This window comes from Drosophila nasuta, chromosome 2L (assembly GCF_023558535.2).
Source record: "Drosophila nasuta strain 15112-1781.00 chromosome 2L, ASM2355853v1, whole genome shotgun sequence".
NCBI lineage: Eukaryota > Metazoa > Arthropoda > Insecta > Diptera > Drosophilidae > Drosophila > Drosophila nasuta.
In genome coordinates this window covers 19,734,652-19,748,555 of record NC_083455.1, presented here as the reverse complement: position 1 = coordinate 19,748,555, position 13,904 = coordinate 19,734,652, and the positions used below count along the sequence as shown (strand labels likewise).

At 42.3% G+C, this 13,904-nt stretch overlaps 2 protein-coding genes across 4 annotated transcripts in view; both read right to left on the bottom strand.

Moving 5' to 3' along the window:
• The window catches only part of LOC132793285 (hemicentin-1), a 129,692-nt gene that overhangs the window by 10,707 nt on the left and 105,081 nt on the right, over nucleotides 1-13,904 (bottom strand). Inside the window, exons 6-9 of one of the 3 annotated variants that reach the window (XM_060803060.1) lie at nucleotides 10,494-12,728; nucleotides 8,329-8,961; nucleotides 6,300-6,773; nucleotides 1,005-1,445 (exon numbers count right to left, since the gene is read on the bottom strand). In XM_060803060.1, the coding sequence (XP_060659043.1) occupies nucleotides 1,005-1,445; nucleotides 6,300-6,773; nucleotides 8,329-8,961; nucleotides 10,494-12,728 (3,783 nt within the window). Of the gene's footprint in view, nucleotides 1-1,004; nucleotides 1,446-6,299; nucleotides 6,774-8,328; nucleotides 8,962-10,493; nucleotides 12,729-13,904 lie in introns of those variants that run through there. The other 2 variants (XM_060803071.1, XM_060803082.1) reach the window with 2 other exon arrangements.
• Nucleotides 2,769-5,356, bottom strand: LOC132793295 (uncharacterized). Its single transcript, XM_060803093.1, has one exon. The coding sequence runs from the start codon at nucleotides 5,124-5,126 to the stop codon at nucleotides 2,904-2,906; it is 2,223 nt and encodes a 740-aa protein (XP_060659076.1). The 5' UTR covers nucleotides 5,127-5,356; the 3' UTR covers nucleotides 2,769-2,903.

The following is a 13,904-nucleotide window of genomic DNA, read 5'->3' as shown; positions in this document are numbered from 1 at the left end:
CTAGCCATGTCCGTCTGTCCGTCTGTGTGTCTGTCCGTCTGTCCGTATGAAACACTGGATCTCAGAGACTATAAGAGATAGAGCTATAATTTTTTTTTCGACAGCATTTGTTATGTTTGCACGCAGATCAAGTTTGTTTCAAATTTTTGCCACGCCCATTTTCGCCCCCACAAATCAAAAAAATCGAATAACAAGCGTAATTTTAAAGCTAGAGTTGCGAATTTTGGTATATACAATATTTACTATAGTAGTTATTCCTGAAAATTTGGTTGCGATCAGATAAAAATTGTCGAAGTTATTAAAGAAATACTTTTGTATGGGCAAAAACGCCTACTTACTAGGGGTCTTAGTTGCTTTGGCTGACAATCTGGTATATTGTGCCGTCTATGGTATATTTTGAATGTGGTACTATATCGATATACCAAATATACCATTTGGTATATTTTTAGTATTTTTGCAATATATTCGGTATATTTTGAGAAAATACCGCAAAATATGTTTCTTTTATTCAAAATGGGTAGCGGGTATCTCACAGTCGAGTACACTCGACTGTAGCTTTCTTACTTGTTTTCTATTAGAGTGGCAAGAGTAGGAAAGGTGGAATGGCTTGATGTAGTTGTGATAGTTGTCGCTGCTAGCGATTTATTGTGTCAGAGGAGAGAGAGAGAGAGAAAGAAAATGTCTGTGTGTGTGTGTGTGTTTGTTTACTGTGTCTGGTTCCGGCTGCTCATGCATAAAAGGATACAGATGCAAATTGTACACATCCTGGCCAGCTGGATTGCATCCTTCCAAGCCAAGCTCAGCAATTTTATTTTATTTATCAGTGTCTAAGTGTGTGTATATGTGTTTGAGTGGCAGCTTCCGCTCAGCTTGCGCAACACTTAGTTGCATTATCAATCAAGCTGATTTCCGAGCCATTCATTCTAAGTTCCCCGCTCCTTTTCCCTTCCCTTCGGGTCTGGTCCTTTGCTTCATTTTATCTAAGACAAACGGTCAACACTTACCCAGCTGCTGTTGCTGTTGATGTTGTTGATGTTGCTGTTGTTGCTGTTGCTGCTGTTGCTGTTGATCCTTGCGTTGTGGTGGCAGCGGTGGTTGCTTCGACTTTCTCAATGTTCCATAGCGTTGCGCTGCCTGCAGCATCTCATGCGGCGCCAACGGTTGCTGTTGCTGCTGTGATGCTGTCAACTCTCTTTGCTGTTGTTGTTGTTGTCCAAAGCTCTGTTGACTCAGCGAACTGGTCACTGTGGTTATGTGCGTGGGTGGCACAGCAGCAGCAGCCATGGGATAACCGGCGTAATCCACCAGGCCACTGAATGCGGATGGCGGTCGCTGTTCCACATAGATTTGCTGCTGTTGGTGTTGCAACTGCTGCAGACGCCAGAGCGCCTCCTGTGACAGATCGCGTGCATTGCTATAGTTATTCTCCTGCCCATTGTTCGACCCTGCAAAAACAAATTACGCAAACACGCACACACACACATACGTATAAGTAGAGTAGTTAAATTAACAAAATCCAAGGTGCGAGACGACACAATTTACTTGAAAAGGTAAAGGTGCTTTTGTGGAAACATGAAAGTCACACTGGCTAATTGGGAAACACAAAAGATGCCCGGTCATGCTCATCAGCACAGGCAACTGTCCAAGCCAAAAGAGATGGACCAACGCCTTCGTTTTCGTCTTATGCGTTGCTTTCACCTGCATTTACAAATTCATGCTCTCTCTCTGCAGCTGATGGCTGCCACTTTTCTGCTGCTTCTTGTGTTTCCCATTTTGGCAGCATTTGCATTACATTTACATTTCACATCAGTTTCACTCAAAATTCATTTAATGCATTTTTCGACAGCGAAGGCAGCAAATTAAAAGCAAAAGATTTTTGCGAACATTTTTGTGATAATTAAATTCCATTAAGTGCATTTCAGTAAGAAGTGAGAAAAGGATATACTATATATAAAAGGGTAAATAGGAGAAGCAATTATTGTTTGAGACTGAAAAGTATATATCAAAGATTTAAAAATATACTGAGTATACTATTTCACATTTATCCAAATGAGAAGGCATGAAATTATTTATGAAAAATAACTGGATCTTAAGCATTTTTGTTATAATACAGTTTAAAGATAAGAAAAGTTAGCTAGACTTTATAAGTTATTAATTTATTCACTATGTTTACTATTTCCATTTGCAAACTGTATAAAGAAAAGGCATATCTTTAAAACTTTCATTATTCATTGAAAGATTTAAGAAACGTTAACTTGACGATATCAAAACGTTACAAAACGTTACTATAAGATAATTCTATTAAATGAATATCAGGATAGATAGATATTGTTTCTTTGAAGTTCCCATTAATCTAAACACATTTTCGATAAGAATATTAAAGCTGAAATCAATGTTAGCACCAAAACTGTTAGCTTCGATGAATATTTTGGTATATTTTGAATGTATATCGTTATACTAAATGTACACTGCGGTATATTTGAATATTTTCCGGTATATTAATTTGGTATATTTAAATGTATATCGATATACTAAATGTAGTTTTCGGTATATTTTAATATTTTTCGGTATTTTAATTTGAAATATTCTATTGTATATCAATACATGTACTAAAAAAATTAAAATACTTGTATATTTTAATATTTTTCGGTATATTAATTTGCTATATTTGAGGAATACCGCACTGTATAAAAATGAATGTTGGGTTTCTCATCGTCGAGAACATTTGATGTTAATGAACATCGAAATATAAATTAAAATTTCATCTATTATCGAAACTAGTATTTTTTAGTTTATTTGTGATACCAAGTAAAACGGACAAACGTAATGTCAACATTTGTCGTAGGCATTTAAGAAACAAGCACATATTTTTGACTCTAATAAATCCACACTTTACTTTCCAGCTAATGCCACTGTTTGAACTGAGCATCCTTCATCTTCTGCAGCCATGTGATGGTGCCAGCGACAAGTTCACGCGATCCGGTGACCAGGACATCTAATTCCTTACGCATGCCATACCGCTGATTGCCATGCTTCTCCTTCAGGTAATCGAAAAACGACTCAATAGAAATTGAGAGCTGAGCGGTGTCCCGTGTGCCATCCTCTTCACACAGCGAACGCCAATTGCTGGCATTGCGTCGGGCACGTTGCAGCTCCTCCATGCTGTGCCACGTAATGGCATCCTTTGTGGCCTTATCCTGTTCCTTTGTGGCCACATCGAATGGCTCGCCCTCAAACAAACTGGGACTGGGCACAAAGCCGGCCTCCTCAAAGCGTACATTATGCCGCAAAATGGTGAGCAAATCCTTCGAATTGAACTCATTTACTTTGCTAAAGAGCAGCACTTTGGGCGCCCGACTGCTGCGTGTGCGTGTGTAAAACCACTCACGGCACATCATCATGCTCTCCAGGGTATCGGCGCTATCCATGTACACATTGAACATATCATGCTTCATCACTTCGAATTGGCCTCGCTGCACATAAGTTTCGAGGCCACGTGTGGCGCCTGGCGTCAACTGTGTGGCATTGTGCTCCAAACCGGTGACATACTCGGGTCGATGACGACGCAAATAATCATAGGCCAACTGTATGGCCAGCGAACCATTCAATTTTACCGCAAAGTTTGCGCTGTTCAGCAGCTTTTTATCGGAGAAATTTGTCTCCGCATACGCAGCATAGCTGGGAACTCGATGCAATTGGAGACCCAACTGTTTGGCCCTTTGGCTCAACACCTCAAAGCATTCCGGTTGCGTGGCACTCGTATAAATACTCGCTTCTGGTTTCATGATGGCCGCCTTAGCCCACGCAATGTCCCGAAGTGAATTGCTCAGACTGAAGCTCTGCTCCCAACCCAAAGTGCTGATGCCAATTGTTTTCGTATGCGACATGATATTCGTGCAATCGCTGGCACAAGCGCTGCCCACCTCAATGATGGCCACATCGACCTTGGCATTGCGAAACGCATGACATGCCATGATCATGAGCAACTTCTGGTAACTGGGCGGTGGCTGCATTTGCGCCAGTTGCGTTTGCAGCTGCTGAAAGAGTTCGGTGAATTGCGCATCGGAAATAGCTTCGCCATCGATGCGTATGCGTTCGTTGGTCACAAACAGATGTGGAGCACAAAGCACGCCCGTCTTGACGCCATGCGAGAGAAGAATGGCCTCAACAAGGAGACAAGTGGAGCCGCGTCCTTTGGTGCCAGCCACCTGAATTACTGGAATACTTTCCAGTTCCGATTGCTCATAACCCGTTTCCCTCAAACACTGTAAAGTGTGCTCAATATTGGGCTCACTCTTATTGGTCTTTGTTTTGGTCTTTGCACGTCCGGCGGTTGGTTCATGTGCCTGATACGCATTCAGTTGGCGTATGGTGTCCAAATAAGCAAGACGTTCGGGTGACTTGGGCTCAGGTTCGGGTTCGGGTTCGGGTTCAGGGGCGGACTTGACCGCAGTTTTGGGGTTAGCTGTCGCTTTAGTTATCTCCGCTTGCGGCTTCAGCTGTTGCATCTTCTGTTGTTGTATGTCGCGTCCCGCTTGTTGTTTGGCTTGCATATCTTTGAGCCATTGTGCCTGCTTTTGCTGCTGAGCACCATGCATGCGATGCATCCAGGACTTGCGCTCCGCTACGCTGCCGGCGTCCTTTAGCTGCTCATCATCTGGCTGCTGCTTTTCGGGCATCGCATTACTTGATTTGCCAAAGTTTGTCGCATTATTTGCGCCCACAAAACTCGCCATTGGCGACGGCTTCGTTTTGGTTTCGGTTTCGGTTGCGGGGCGTGCTTTTGCCTTGCGTTGCATGCCGCCGGGTGATACTTTGGCCAGCCACTTGTCACGCTGATCCTTGATGTTGATCTGTGGCACAGTAGTCACTACTGGGCGCATCGCTTTCGCCTGCTCCTTGTTGCCAACGGCAGACTCTTCGATTGTTAGCGGCATTGGCTTTGATTCAAACGATTTCTTGCGTTGTCTCTGCTGTTGTTGTGTCGAGGACTGAGCTGTCGGCGTCGCAGCTGGCGACACTGACGATGGCACTGTTGGCGATTTGAAGCTCATCTTGAAGAAGTTATTGCTGCACTGCAGCGTTAAAGTGCGTGGCAATGCAACATGTCGACATATTCTATACATTTCTTACACTCTCCGAAATTGGCGTTAAAGTAAAGATTTTGGATTCTGAAGAAATTTCGCTGTTGTCTTTTTTTTTTTGTTGTCTGAACTTTGTATTTTGGAATGCTGTCTTCTTCTGTTTTCTGTTTTACCTAACGTTTAACGTTTATTTTTTACTTTTTTACGTTTTCATTTGTTTAATTTTTGAGCTGCCAAGCGACACGACACATAACGAAAAGCCAATGAATGATTAGCTCTTAAAAATGCTCTGATATGAATGTGAATTGAATTTTCATTGAAAGCGAAAAATAAATATCATTAAAACGAATACTGTATTTTATAGGGTCTCACACTTGGCAGTTACTTTTCACATTCAACTCTTTGTAGATAGTGTTTGAAAAATTTTGCAGCTTATTTGCGTTTTTCATATTTGTTTTCAACTTTTCGGGTTACATTATCTTTATTTTTTCTTTATTATACCTTATTAATGTTCCCTCATCATTGTCTTTGTTTTCTTATATGCTTATTATTTATTCATCTCTTGATTTGATATCACATATTTATCTCAATCTTTTTTATATTATTTTTTAGCTCTTGCAGTCTTGGCAGGTATATTCGTATGTACGTGATTTATCTGTCGGTTTAATGAATATGTTTTATTATAAATATTTTCTTTTTCATTTTAATAATTATTTTATTATTCTCTTTCACTCTCTTACTATCTGTCAGCTCCTTCCTTATTCAATTGCCTTCAAAACGCAGTGCATAAAATTAATGAATATTTGATAGCAGTTTAAAATGAATTGCGATGTAAGAGAAGATGATGGCGAACAACAAGAGATTTGGAATAAAAACTGTGCTGGTGCAATGTAGAGTTCGAGTGCTGCAAGTGCTGCAAGTGTGTGTGTGTGTTGCAAGTGACATGTTGCAAGTAAGTAGCAAAGTAGCAGCGTGGCATGGGTGCATGGTGCATACATACATAGATATATTTTCAACTATTTAATTATTGGCGTCGTGTGTGCATTTTGTGGTGCAAAGTTCAAGTGTCTGTTCGGTGGTGGTGGTGGTGTGGCATCCACTTTTGCAGTAATCCCACAACATTTCCTTTGCTCAAGTGTGCACAAGTGTGTGTGCGAGTGAGTGCCAGTGTGTGTGCCAAATGTGTGTGTGTGTGAGTGCGATTGCGAGTGTTACCTGTGATGGCGAGCGTTGTTGTTGTTGTTGCGGTTTTGGCATTACGTGAAGTTGTTGTAATTGTCGTTGCCAGCGCCGTTGTGGTGCCAGCCGTGGCTGCGGTCACCAGCTGCCGCTGTCCCTGTTCCTGCCCCTGTCCCTGTCCCAGTCCTTGCCCCAGTCCAAGTCCCTGTAATTGCTCCTGCAAAGCGCGCTTCTCACGCTGCAACTGACCAAGGTTGCTGCTTCCTCCTCCACGCTTCAAGGTGGAGTTGTTGCTCAGGCTGTTGCTCAGGTTGTTGCTGCTGCTGTTGCCGGTGGCGGTGGCGGTGGCGGTGTTGTTGTGCATGGTTTGAGAGTTGTTGGTGGTGGTGTGAGAGTTGTTGGTGTTGTTGATGGTGGGCTGCTTCGTTAGTTTGGCGGCGCGTGCTGCTTGCAGCTGTTGGAGCTGGCTGCTGTTGCCTGTTGGCACTGGAGTCGACTCAAGTGGTCCTGCTTTGGTTGCAACCGCATGAACCACACACACACACACATACACATACACAAAGAGACACACACATACACACAGAGAGAAACACACGATATATGTGTCGCCAGTTTCCAGTTTGGTGCGCAGAAAGGTGAAGGGTAGAGAAATTGTAATTAAGTTTGGCATTGGCATCGCGCACATTTAAGTGCACAGTCAAAAAATGAGAAATAAAAGTAGAAGTGGGAGTAGAACAACAACCACGGAAATAGCAAAAGAGACTCGCATTGCCAAAGAGACACACACACACACAATTAAAATGCATTTTGTGGCACATATTTTTGGGTTAGGTTTTAGTGGACATAGGAATAGCGGCGGGGAACACAAGATTATCATTTAAATTAATGCCAAGCTTTGGTATAGTTTTGGCAGAGAATTAACGTAATTTTTGTTGGCACATTTAATGAGTCAATTCGAGGAATTTAACCAAGAATGTAGTTGTCTAAAAACTATTGTCGAAAACTATAAATAATCATTTTAAAAGCGTTTGCTGTCAAAAAAGCTTGTTATCAATTCGATTTAACTTTTTCGTTTATTCCTTTCTACATACTTGAAAGTTTCGGACATGCAAATGTGTCTGACTATGAAAACAATAATCAGTATACTCTATGAATATTAAATGCACGCTTAGTTAGCATAGAACCATTAATTTTCATTTGCTGCTAATTTTGCATTTTATGGCACTTTATTCAAATGCTAAAAAAATTGCTATTTTTCTCTAAAAATGTTTTCCAAGTATTTGAAGATTATTTCGAGCTTCTCTGAGATACTTCATTGATTGCTGCTTTGTTACTAAATTTAATTTACAATCGTTCTCTTACTATATTATTAGTGCTTAATCCCAGACGAGTTTTATATATTAAGAGCTATTTTGTTTAGCTTGTGGAAAGGCTCAGCTGAGCTGAGCTCTACGAGAGGTTGTCGTCTAATCCTTAATCTGTTTTTAGTAGGAATTTTATCAATTTAGCTGTTTTCTAGTTTAGTTTAGTTTCTATTCTTAATTGTCTTTGTTTGTCGTCAGTCTGAAGTGTGGCGGACCACTTGAAGGCCAGAAGCACAAAAGTTTCCTGTGTATTTTTTTTTGGCAACGGTTTTTATGACTTTTGATGGGCGCCCGTTGGGCTTAAAGCCAATTAAAAATTGTGCAGCGCGAAGGACAAAAGAACACGAGTCACGGCTTAATTCGCACTTAATTGGAATTACGCTGGAAATGCAGAAGTAGAAGCTGCTTCAGCTGAGAGATCCACTCAGAACTCGATTCGCTGGCCGATGTCATTTTGGTAACCAAAGGCACAAAGCTGTAGCTGCTTATGCATGGAGCGTGGAGGAGCGAGGAAAGGAAAGGGAAACTGAGAGTTGAGAGCTGAGAGCTGAGTCTAGATTGACATGAAATGCAATTACGGCCAAAAGCGAAGGCGTCAAAATGGCCGCCATAAATCTGCGACGCTGCTTAATGAAGAAACCGAAGCTCTTTTTCGTATCTCTATCTCCTCTCTCTCTCTCTGTCTAGTGTTGTCTACTTACACTCGCCATGATGTCCGGCACTGGAGGGCAGCACTTGATAGCTGTCGCTATCGATGCCAATGCCACTTGTCACATGGTATCCGTAGCCATTCGAATGCGATTGGTGGTGACCACCATAGAGGCTGCTGCCGCCGCCGGGTTGCTGCGTCTGCTTTGGATACGTGTGCAGCAATTCGCCTTGTTGCATGTTTAGTTGCTCGTCGGGATCGTGCAACGCTGTCAGTGTTAATTCCATGCCCCCATCCAACTGTTTGCTATCCAAACTACCCGTGGGATAGTATGGCGGTGGCGGCGGTGGGGCAAGTGTCGATGATGCGTTGTTATCCGTCGTTGTCGTTCCCATTCCCGTTCCCGCTGCCGTTGCCGATGTTACTGTTGTTGTGCCCACCAAGGAGGCATCCACATCGTACTCCTTGCCACTACTGTTGCTGTTGCTGTTGCCATTGCCATTGGCATTAGTTGTTGTGTTTGTGGCAGCCGCTGCTGCTTGCTTCTTGGCCGCATGCGTGCGCCGGCAGCGACAGAATGCGTAGAGCAGCAGCAGCAGTAGCACAAACGAGATGCCCGCTATGATGATGGCAACCACGGCCGATGTGGCTATCCCCGAGCTGTGTTTCATGTACGATTTGCCAACTATAAAACACACACATCACAAAGAAATAAGCAGAGGAAGAAATTGGTAGTGAATATCATATAAATGCAAACAGTAAAAGAAGCAGTTGCTAAGCTAAATAATAAATGCAATTAGTTCATTGCCAAAATTATTTCAATTTAAATTAATAGGTAATATGGAAAAGTTATATTTCTGTATGAATATGCAATAAAACTTTGGCTTTGAGTTTAAACTTTGCTTAAATACACAAATAATATTTTTTATTTATTGTAAATATGGTGATGAATGAAATTTCTATTCCTCATTTTATCACGAAAAATATTGCGAAATTCTAAATTTATGATATTGAAATATGTCATGTCAAAACACAAAATTAATTGAAACTTTTTGCGACTAAAAACCAGTTTAGTTCAACGGTATTAGATTTCCTTTTCACAGCTTTTATTAAAATTTTTTTATTAAATTTTTTTGAAATTGTAAGTTTCAATTTCAGGTGTGTAGTTTTCCATCAAAAGCTTATTTGTTTACTTTTCATATATTACTTAGAAATGTTTATGCATGGGGTCAAAAATATGAGCACTAAAATCCTAATATTTTTTATTATTTTTAGGAATATGTACTGTGTTTAATGTTGGAATTGCTTTTTCTTAGGCTTTAATAATTCCAGTTAAAATAACACTATGAATTTATGTTACAAATTTTATTCAATTTCTCATGTGAATATCAAATATAAAGTTTGGTATATTTTCGTATTTTTCCGATATATTAATTTGATACATATTTAGAATATGGTTATATTGAAAATGGGTTGCCTTAATTTAAATTATTGAGATGTACGCTCGCTACGATCTAGAAGTTTGAAATTTGTTAACTTCGTTCTTAGCTTCTTAAAATCACTCAATAAAATTATCATAAATTTGTAAAGTTATTAATAAGATTTATTGAAATTGATTCTAAATAGATTTAGTGCGCAAGCTCCTAGCTCTTAACTTTTAACTTACTATATTAAGTTTGATATGAAAAGGGTTTAAAAAGCTGTTGAAACTGCTTTAAACTTTTACATTGAACTAGTTCTAATTCGATGCTAATTTCTTATATATTCAACTAGATATCTTTACTTCTAAATAGTTTTAGTTAGAAACTTCCTAGCTCTCACTTATTAGGTTTGGTATGAAAAGGCTTTAAAAAACTATTGAAACTGCGTTAAATTTTGGCATTGAACTTGTTAAAATTCACTACTATTTTCTTATATATTCAACTAGATATCTTTACTTCTAAATAGTTTTAGTTAGAAACTTTGGTATGGCGTTAAAAAACTATTGAAACTGAGTTAAATTTTGGCATTGAACTAGTCGAAATTCACTGCTATTTTCTTATATAATATATTCAACTAGATATCTTTACTTCTAAATAGTTTTAGTTAGAAACTTTGGTATGAAAAAGCGTTAAAAAACTATTGAAACTGTTTTAAATTTTGGCATTGAACTAGTTGAATTTCTTTGCTAATTTCTAAAATATTTAATTTTATTTTTTAATTGAGAGTCACACTTACTTTCAGCATTCGCGTAGGCGCCGCAATGTTCATGATTGGCCAGCAAACACAGTTTCACACGCACAACTGGCCCCGGTCCTGCAGTTTCTGCCAGTGCCATGGTGCGATCCTCACCCAGTTGTCCATGCGTGGATGGGTTTAAGTTGCGTCCCGAACTGCTGGCCGTTGTATAGTGAGCGGTGCGTGCCATCTGATTGATGACAGCCTCCTTGAAGGTGGCCTCACTGCCCGAGGGCAGCAGCGTCAGTGTCTCGACAATCTCCCACATGGGCACGGTGGCATCGCGAGCGACCAACGATTCGACAACAGCAATCAGCGAGAGACAAGTGGCCGCGACATTGATGCCCAGCACATGGGAATTGGGATCGTAGCTCACATGCAACGGAGGCGGTATTTTGCTTACTTTTGTGGTGGCCAAAATCTCATTGGAATAACCCGAATTGCCTTTCGAGTTCAATGCATACACTCGGAACATATAGCTCTGATGTTGATCCAATGGCGCCAACTTGCAGGGATTCTCGCGGAAGCAATTGAATTCGATCCATTCATGAGCGCCCACCTGCGATGAGCTACTAACCACCTGATAACTGGGAGCAAAGGCATGTCCCGAGCAATCCGAGAGCAATTGTTCCCTGGGCGTGGCCACCCGTCGATAGCTCACCGAATATTTGGTGCTCATTAGACCGCCGTTGAAACCCGGCTGCCAGCTCAGTACAGCATAATTGTGAGCCACTTCGATGACTTTCAATCCGGAGGGTTTCTCTGGCGGTCCCTTGGGCTGCAGACGTATCTGAGTGCGTATGGTGTCGAGTGGATTGACGGCACGACACGTGTACTCCCCGTAATCTGAGTGCTGCAAGTGTGCTATTCTCAATATTGAGATATAAATGTCATTATTGTCCATTCGTGTGCTAATCTCATAGTGTCCATCAGAGGACATTGTGAGCGGCGAGGGATTGTTGCCGAATTGCCATTGAAACTCCGGTTTGGGATAGGCTTGCACCTTGCATACCACCTCAGCGGATTCACGCACATCGTAGGCCACCTTATTGTATTGATGCAGGACAATGGGTTCATGCTCGATGCGCAGATGCATCGATGAGTTTGCCGAGTTTACATCGTTCTCGTAAAGACAAGTGAAGAGGCCTCGATCTCCCGGCAACAGTTGATTGCCGTTGGGTCGCGCCTTGCCGCGAAAACGTAAAATACTTTGCACCGTAACAACACCGCCAGCTGCCTCACTAGGCGTTGTCCTAATCTCGTATAGCTTGCGTGTGGGCAGTATTTCGGTGCCATCTTTAATCCAACGTATCTGTGGCGTTGGCTTCGCCTTGGCGCTGCACGTGACCGCATAGTCCACATCGCCTACACGTCGCGTTACATGCTGCTGCAGCTTGGCGATGAACTGCGGAGGCTGATGCACCTCCAGCACTATGGTGGCCATTTTGCCAATGCCCAGCTCATTGACCGCGTGACAATGATAGCGTCCCTCGCTGCCCAAATGCGCCTTGGGTATGGAGTACTGCGGCCCCTGTGCCAGTATCTTTTGCGTGTTGCTCATCTCGCCGTCCATGTCGCGAAACCAGCGATACTGCGGCACTGGCCAGCCCGGTGGATTGGCCGAACAGCTGAGCGTTACCCCATTGCCTACGTGTACAACCGGTTTGTTTGGGGAGATGTACGCTTGGCCGGGACGATGTCGCACTAGTAGGGCCACCGTGGAGTTGCCCACACCCTCGGTGCGCTTGGAGTTGTACGGTTGCATCACATTCACCGAGCGACAGATGTAGTTGCCAGCGTGCTCGGCACGCACCGAGACCAGAGAGAGCAGCTCGCCGGTGTAACGGAAATCGGGAGCACCTTCCTTCAGCCACTCGATGTTGATGGGCGGCGGATTGGCGGTGACATTGCAACGCACCAACACCGTCTCACCTTCCTCGGCCTCGTGGGTTTTCGACTCGATGGTAACGATGGGTGGGTAGAGCACATCGAGTATTATGTCCTTCTCGCCCGTTTTGCCGAGTCCATTGTCCGCACTGCAGGTGTATTTGCCGGCATGATGGCGACTCACACGATAGATCGTATGACTGGGGGTGGCACTCACATATTGGCCGTTGCGTGACCAGCGGACATTCGACACCATTGGCTTCGCATCGATGCGGCAATCCAGCTTGGCAATGTGATCGCGTTCGATGCGCAGTGGGTTCTGTGGTCCCACCTCGACGCGAGGATAATCTGCAAGTGCAAGAGCGGTAGAGAGCAGGGGTTAAAATTGTGGGGTAACAAGGGGTTAATAGAGATAGCGAGACGTTAAAAGCGGGGGAGCGATAAGGCGATAAAATTGAGGAGTAAATGGGAGTTAAGGGTGTAGGTCAGGGGGAGTTAAAAGTAAGAGGGGCACAAGGGGTTCAAAGTGGGAGTAAGATGTTTAAAGTACGGATTTTAAAGATGGGAGTAGGAAGGTAATATTGAGAGGTACCAAGGGCTTTAAGATAGGCCGTTAACAGTGGGGGTAAGAATGAATTAAAGATGGTAGTAAGAGGGGGGTTCAAGTGTGTGGTAGCAGGGAGTTAAGAGAGAATTAAATGTGAGGGACGACAGAGTGCTAGAGAGTCAAGAGAAAATGGGGTTTAAAATATATGCACATCGGGAGGCTAAAAAGTTAAGTAACGTATTGGGGTTATAAGTGAGGACAACAAGGGGTTAAAGAGGCAGCGCAACAGGGCACGCAGCGCAACAAGGGGTTAACGGGGGAACGGGGGAGGAGCGGTCGGTCAAGACTACTTGTGTGTGCGACTTTCGCATACAAATAGTCAATTAAGGCGCAACTTTGCTGCGTCGGTTCGTTGCTTCAAAATGGCCCATTAACTTGCCAATAACCATTTTCAATTACACGTACAACGAGTGGTCCTGTTTCTTCGCTAACCTCCCTCCCCTTCCCCACCATCGATTGCCTTTGGCAGGACATTCTGGCAGGCTGAGCACATTGACGAGCAGCGTGACCCATCGACATTTTTAAATAATGCCCATTTGAGGTGAAACGGCCGCAGCAACTAGCAAATGGCCAAGGCTCTTGGCTATTATAACAAGTGCATTGTGCTCAGCTCTAGGCACAGTGGTTCGAATTAAATGTAATATGTACATGTGAAATAATAATATAATTTAATATTCGGAAATATATATGATCGTCAATTATGAGCTTTAAATATTAGTAAATTGTTATTTATTAATTTTTTGTAAAAATCTATTCTATTATTTCTTTAGATTGTTTTTTTTTTGTCAGTTTTATAAATATTTGTATGTGTTAATTGAAATCTACATATTTTAATTTTATTTTAGAACTGATAAGAAAGGTTACTATTATTAATTCTATTGCTCTTGTGAAATAATTTCAAAATAAGTTTTCTAAAA

Bases quoted from the DNA above. Each gene is read 5' to 3' on its own strand.
- LOC132793295 (XM_060803093.1), bottom strand. From the start codon at position 5,126: ATGTATAGAATATGTCGACATGTTGCATTGCCACGCACTTTAACGCTG.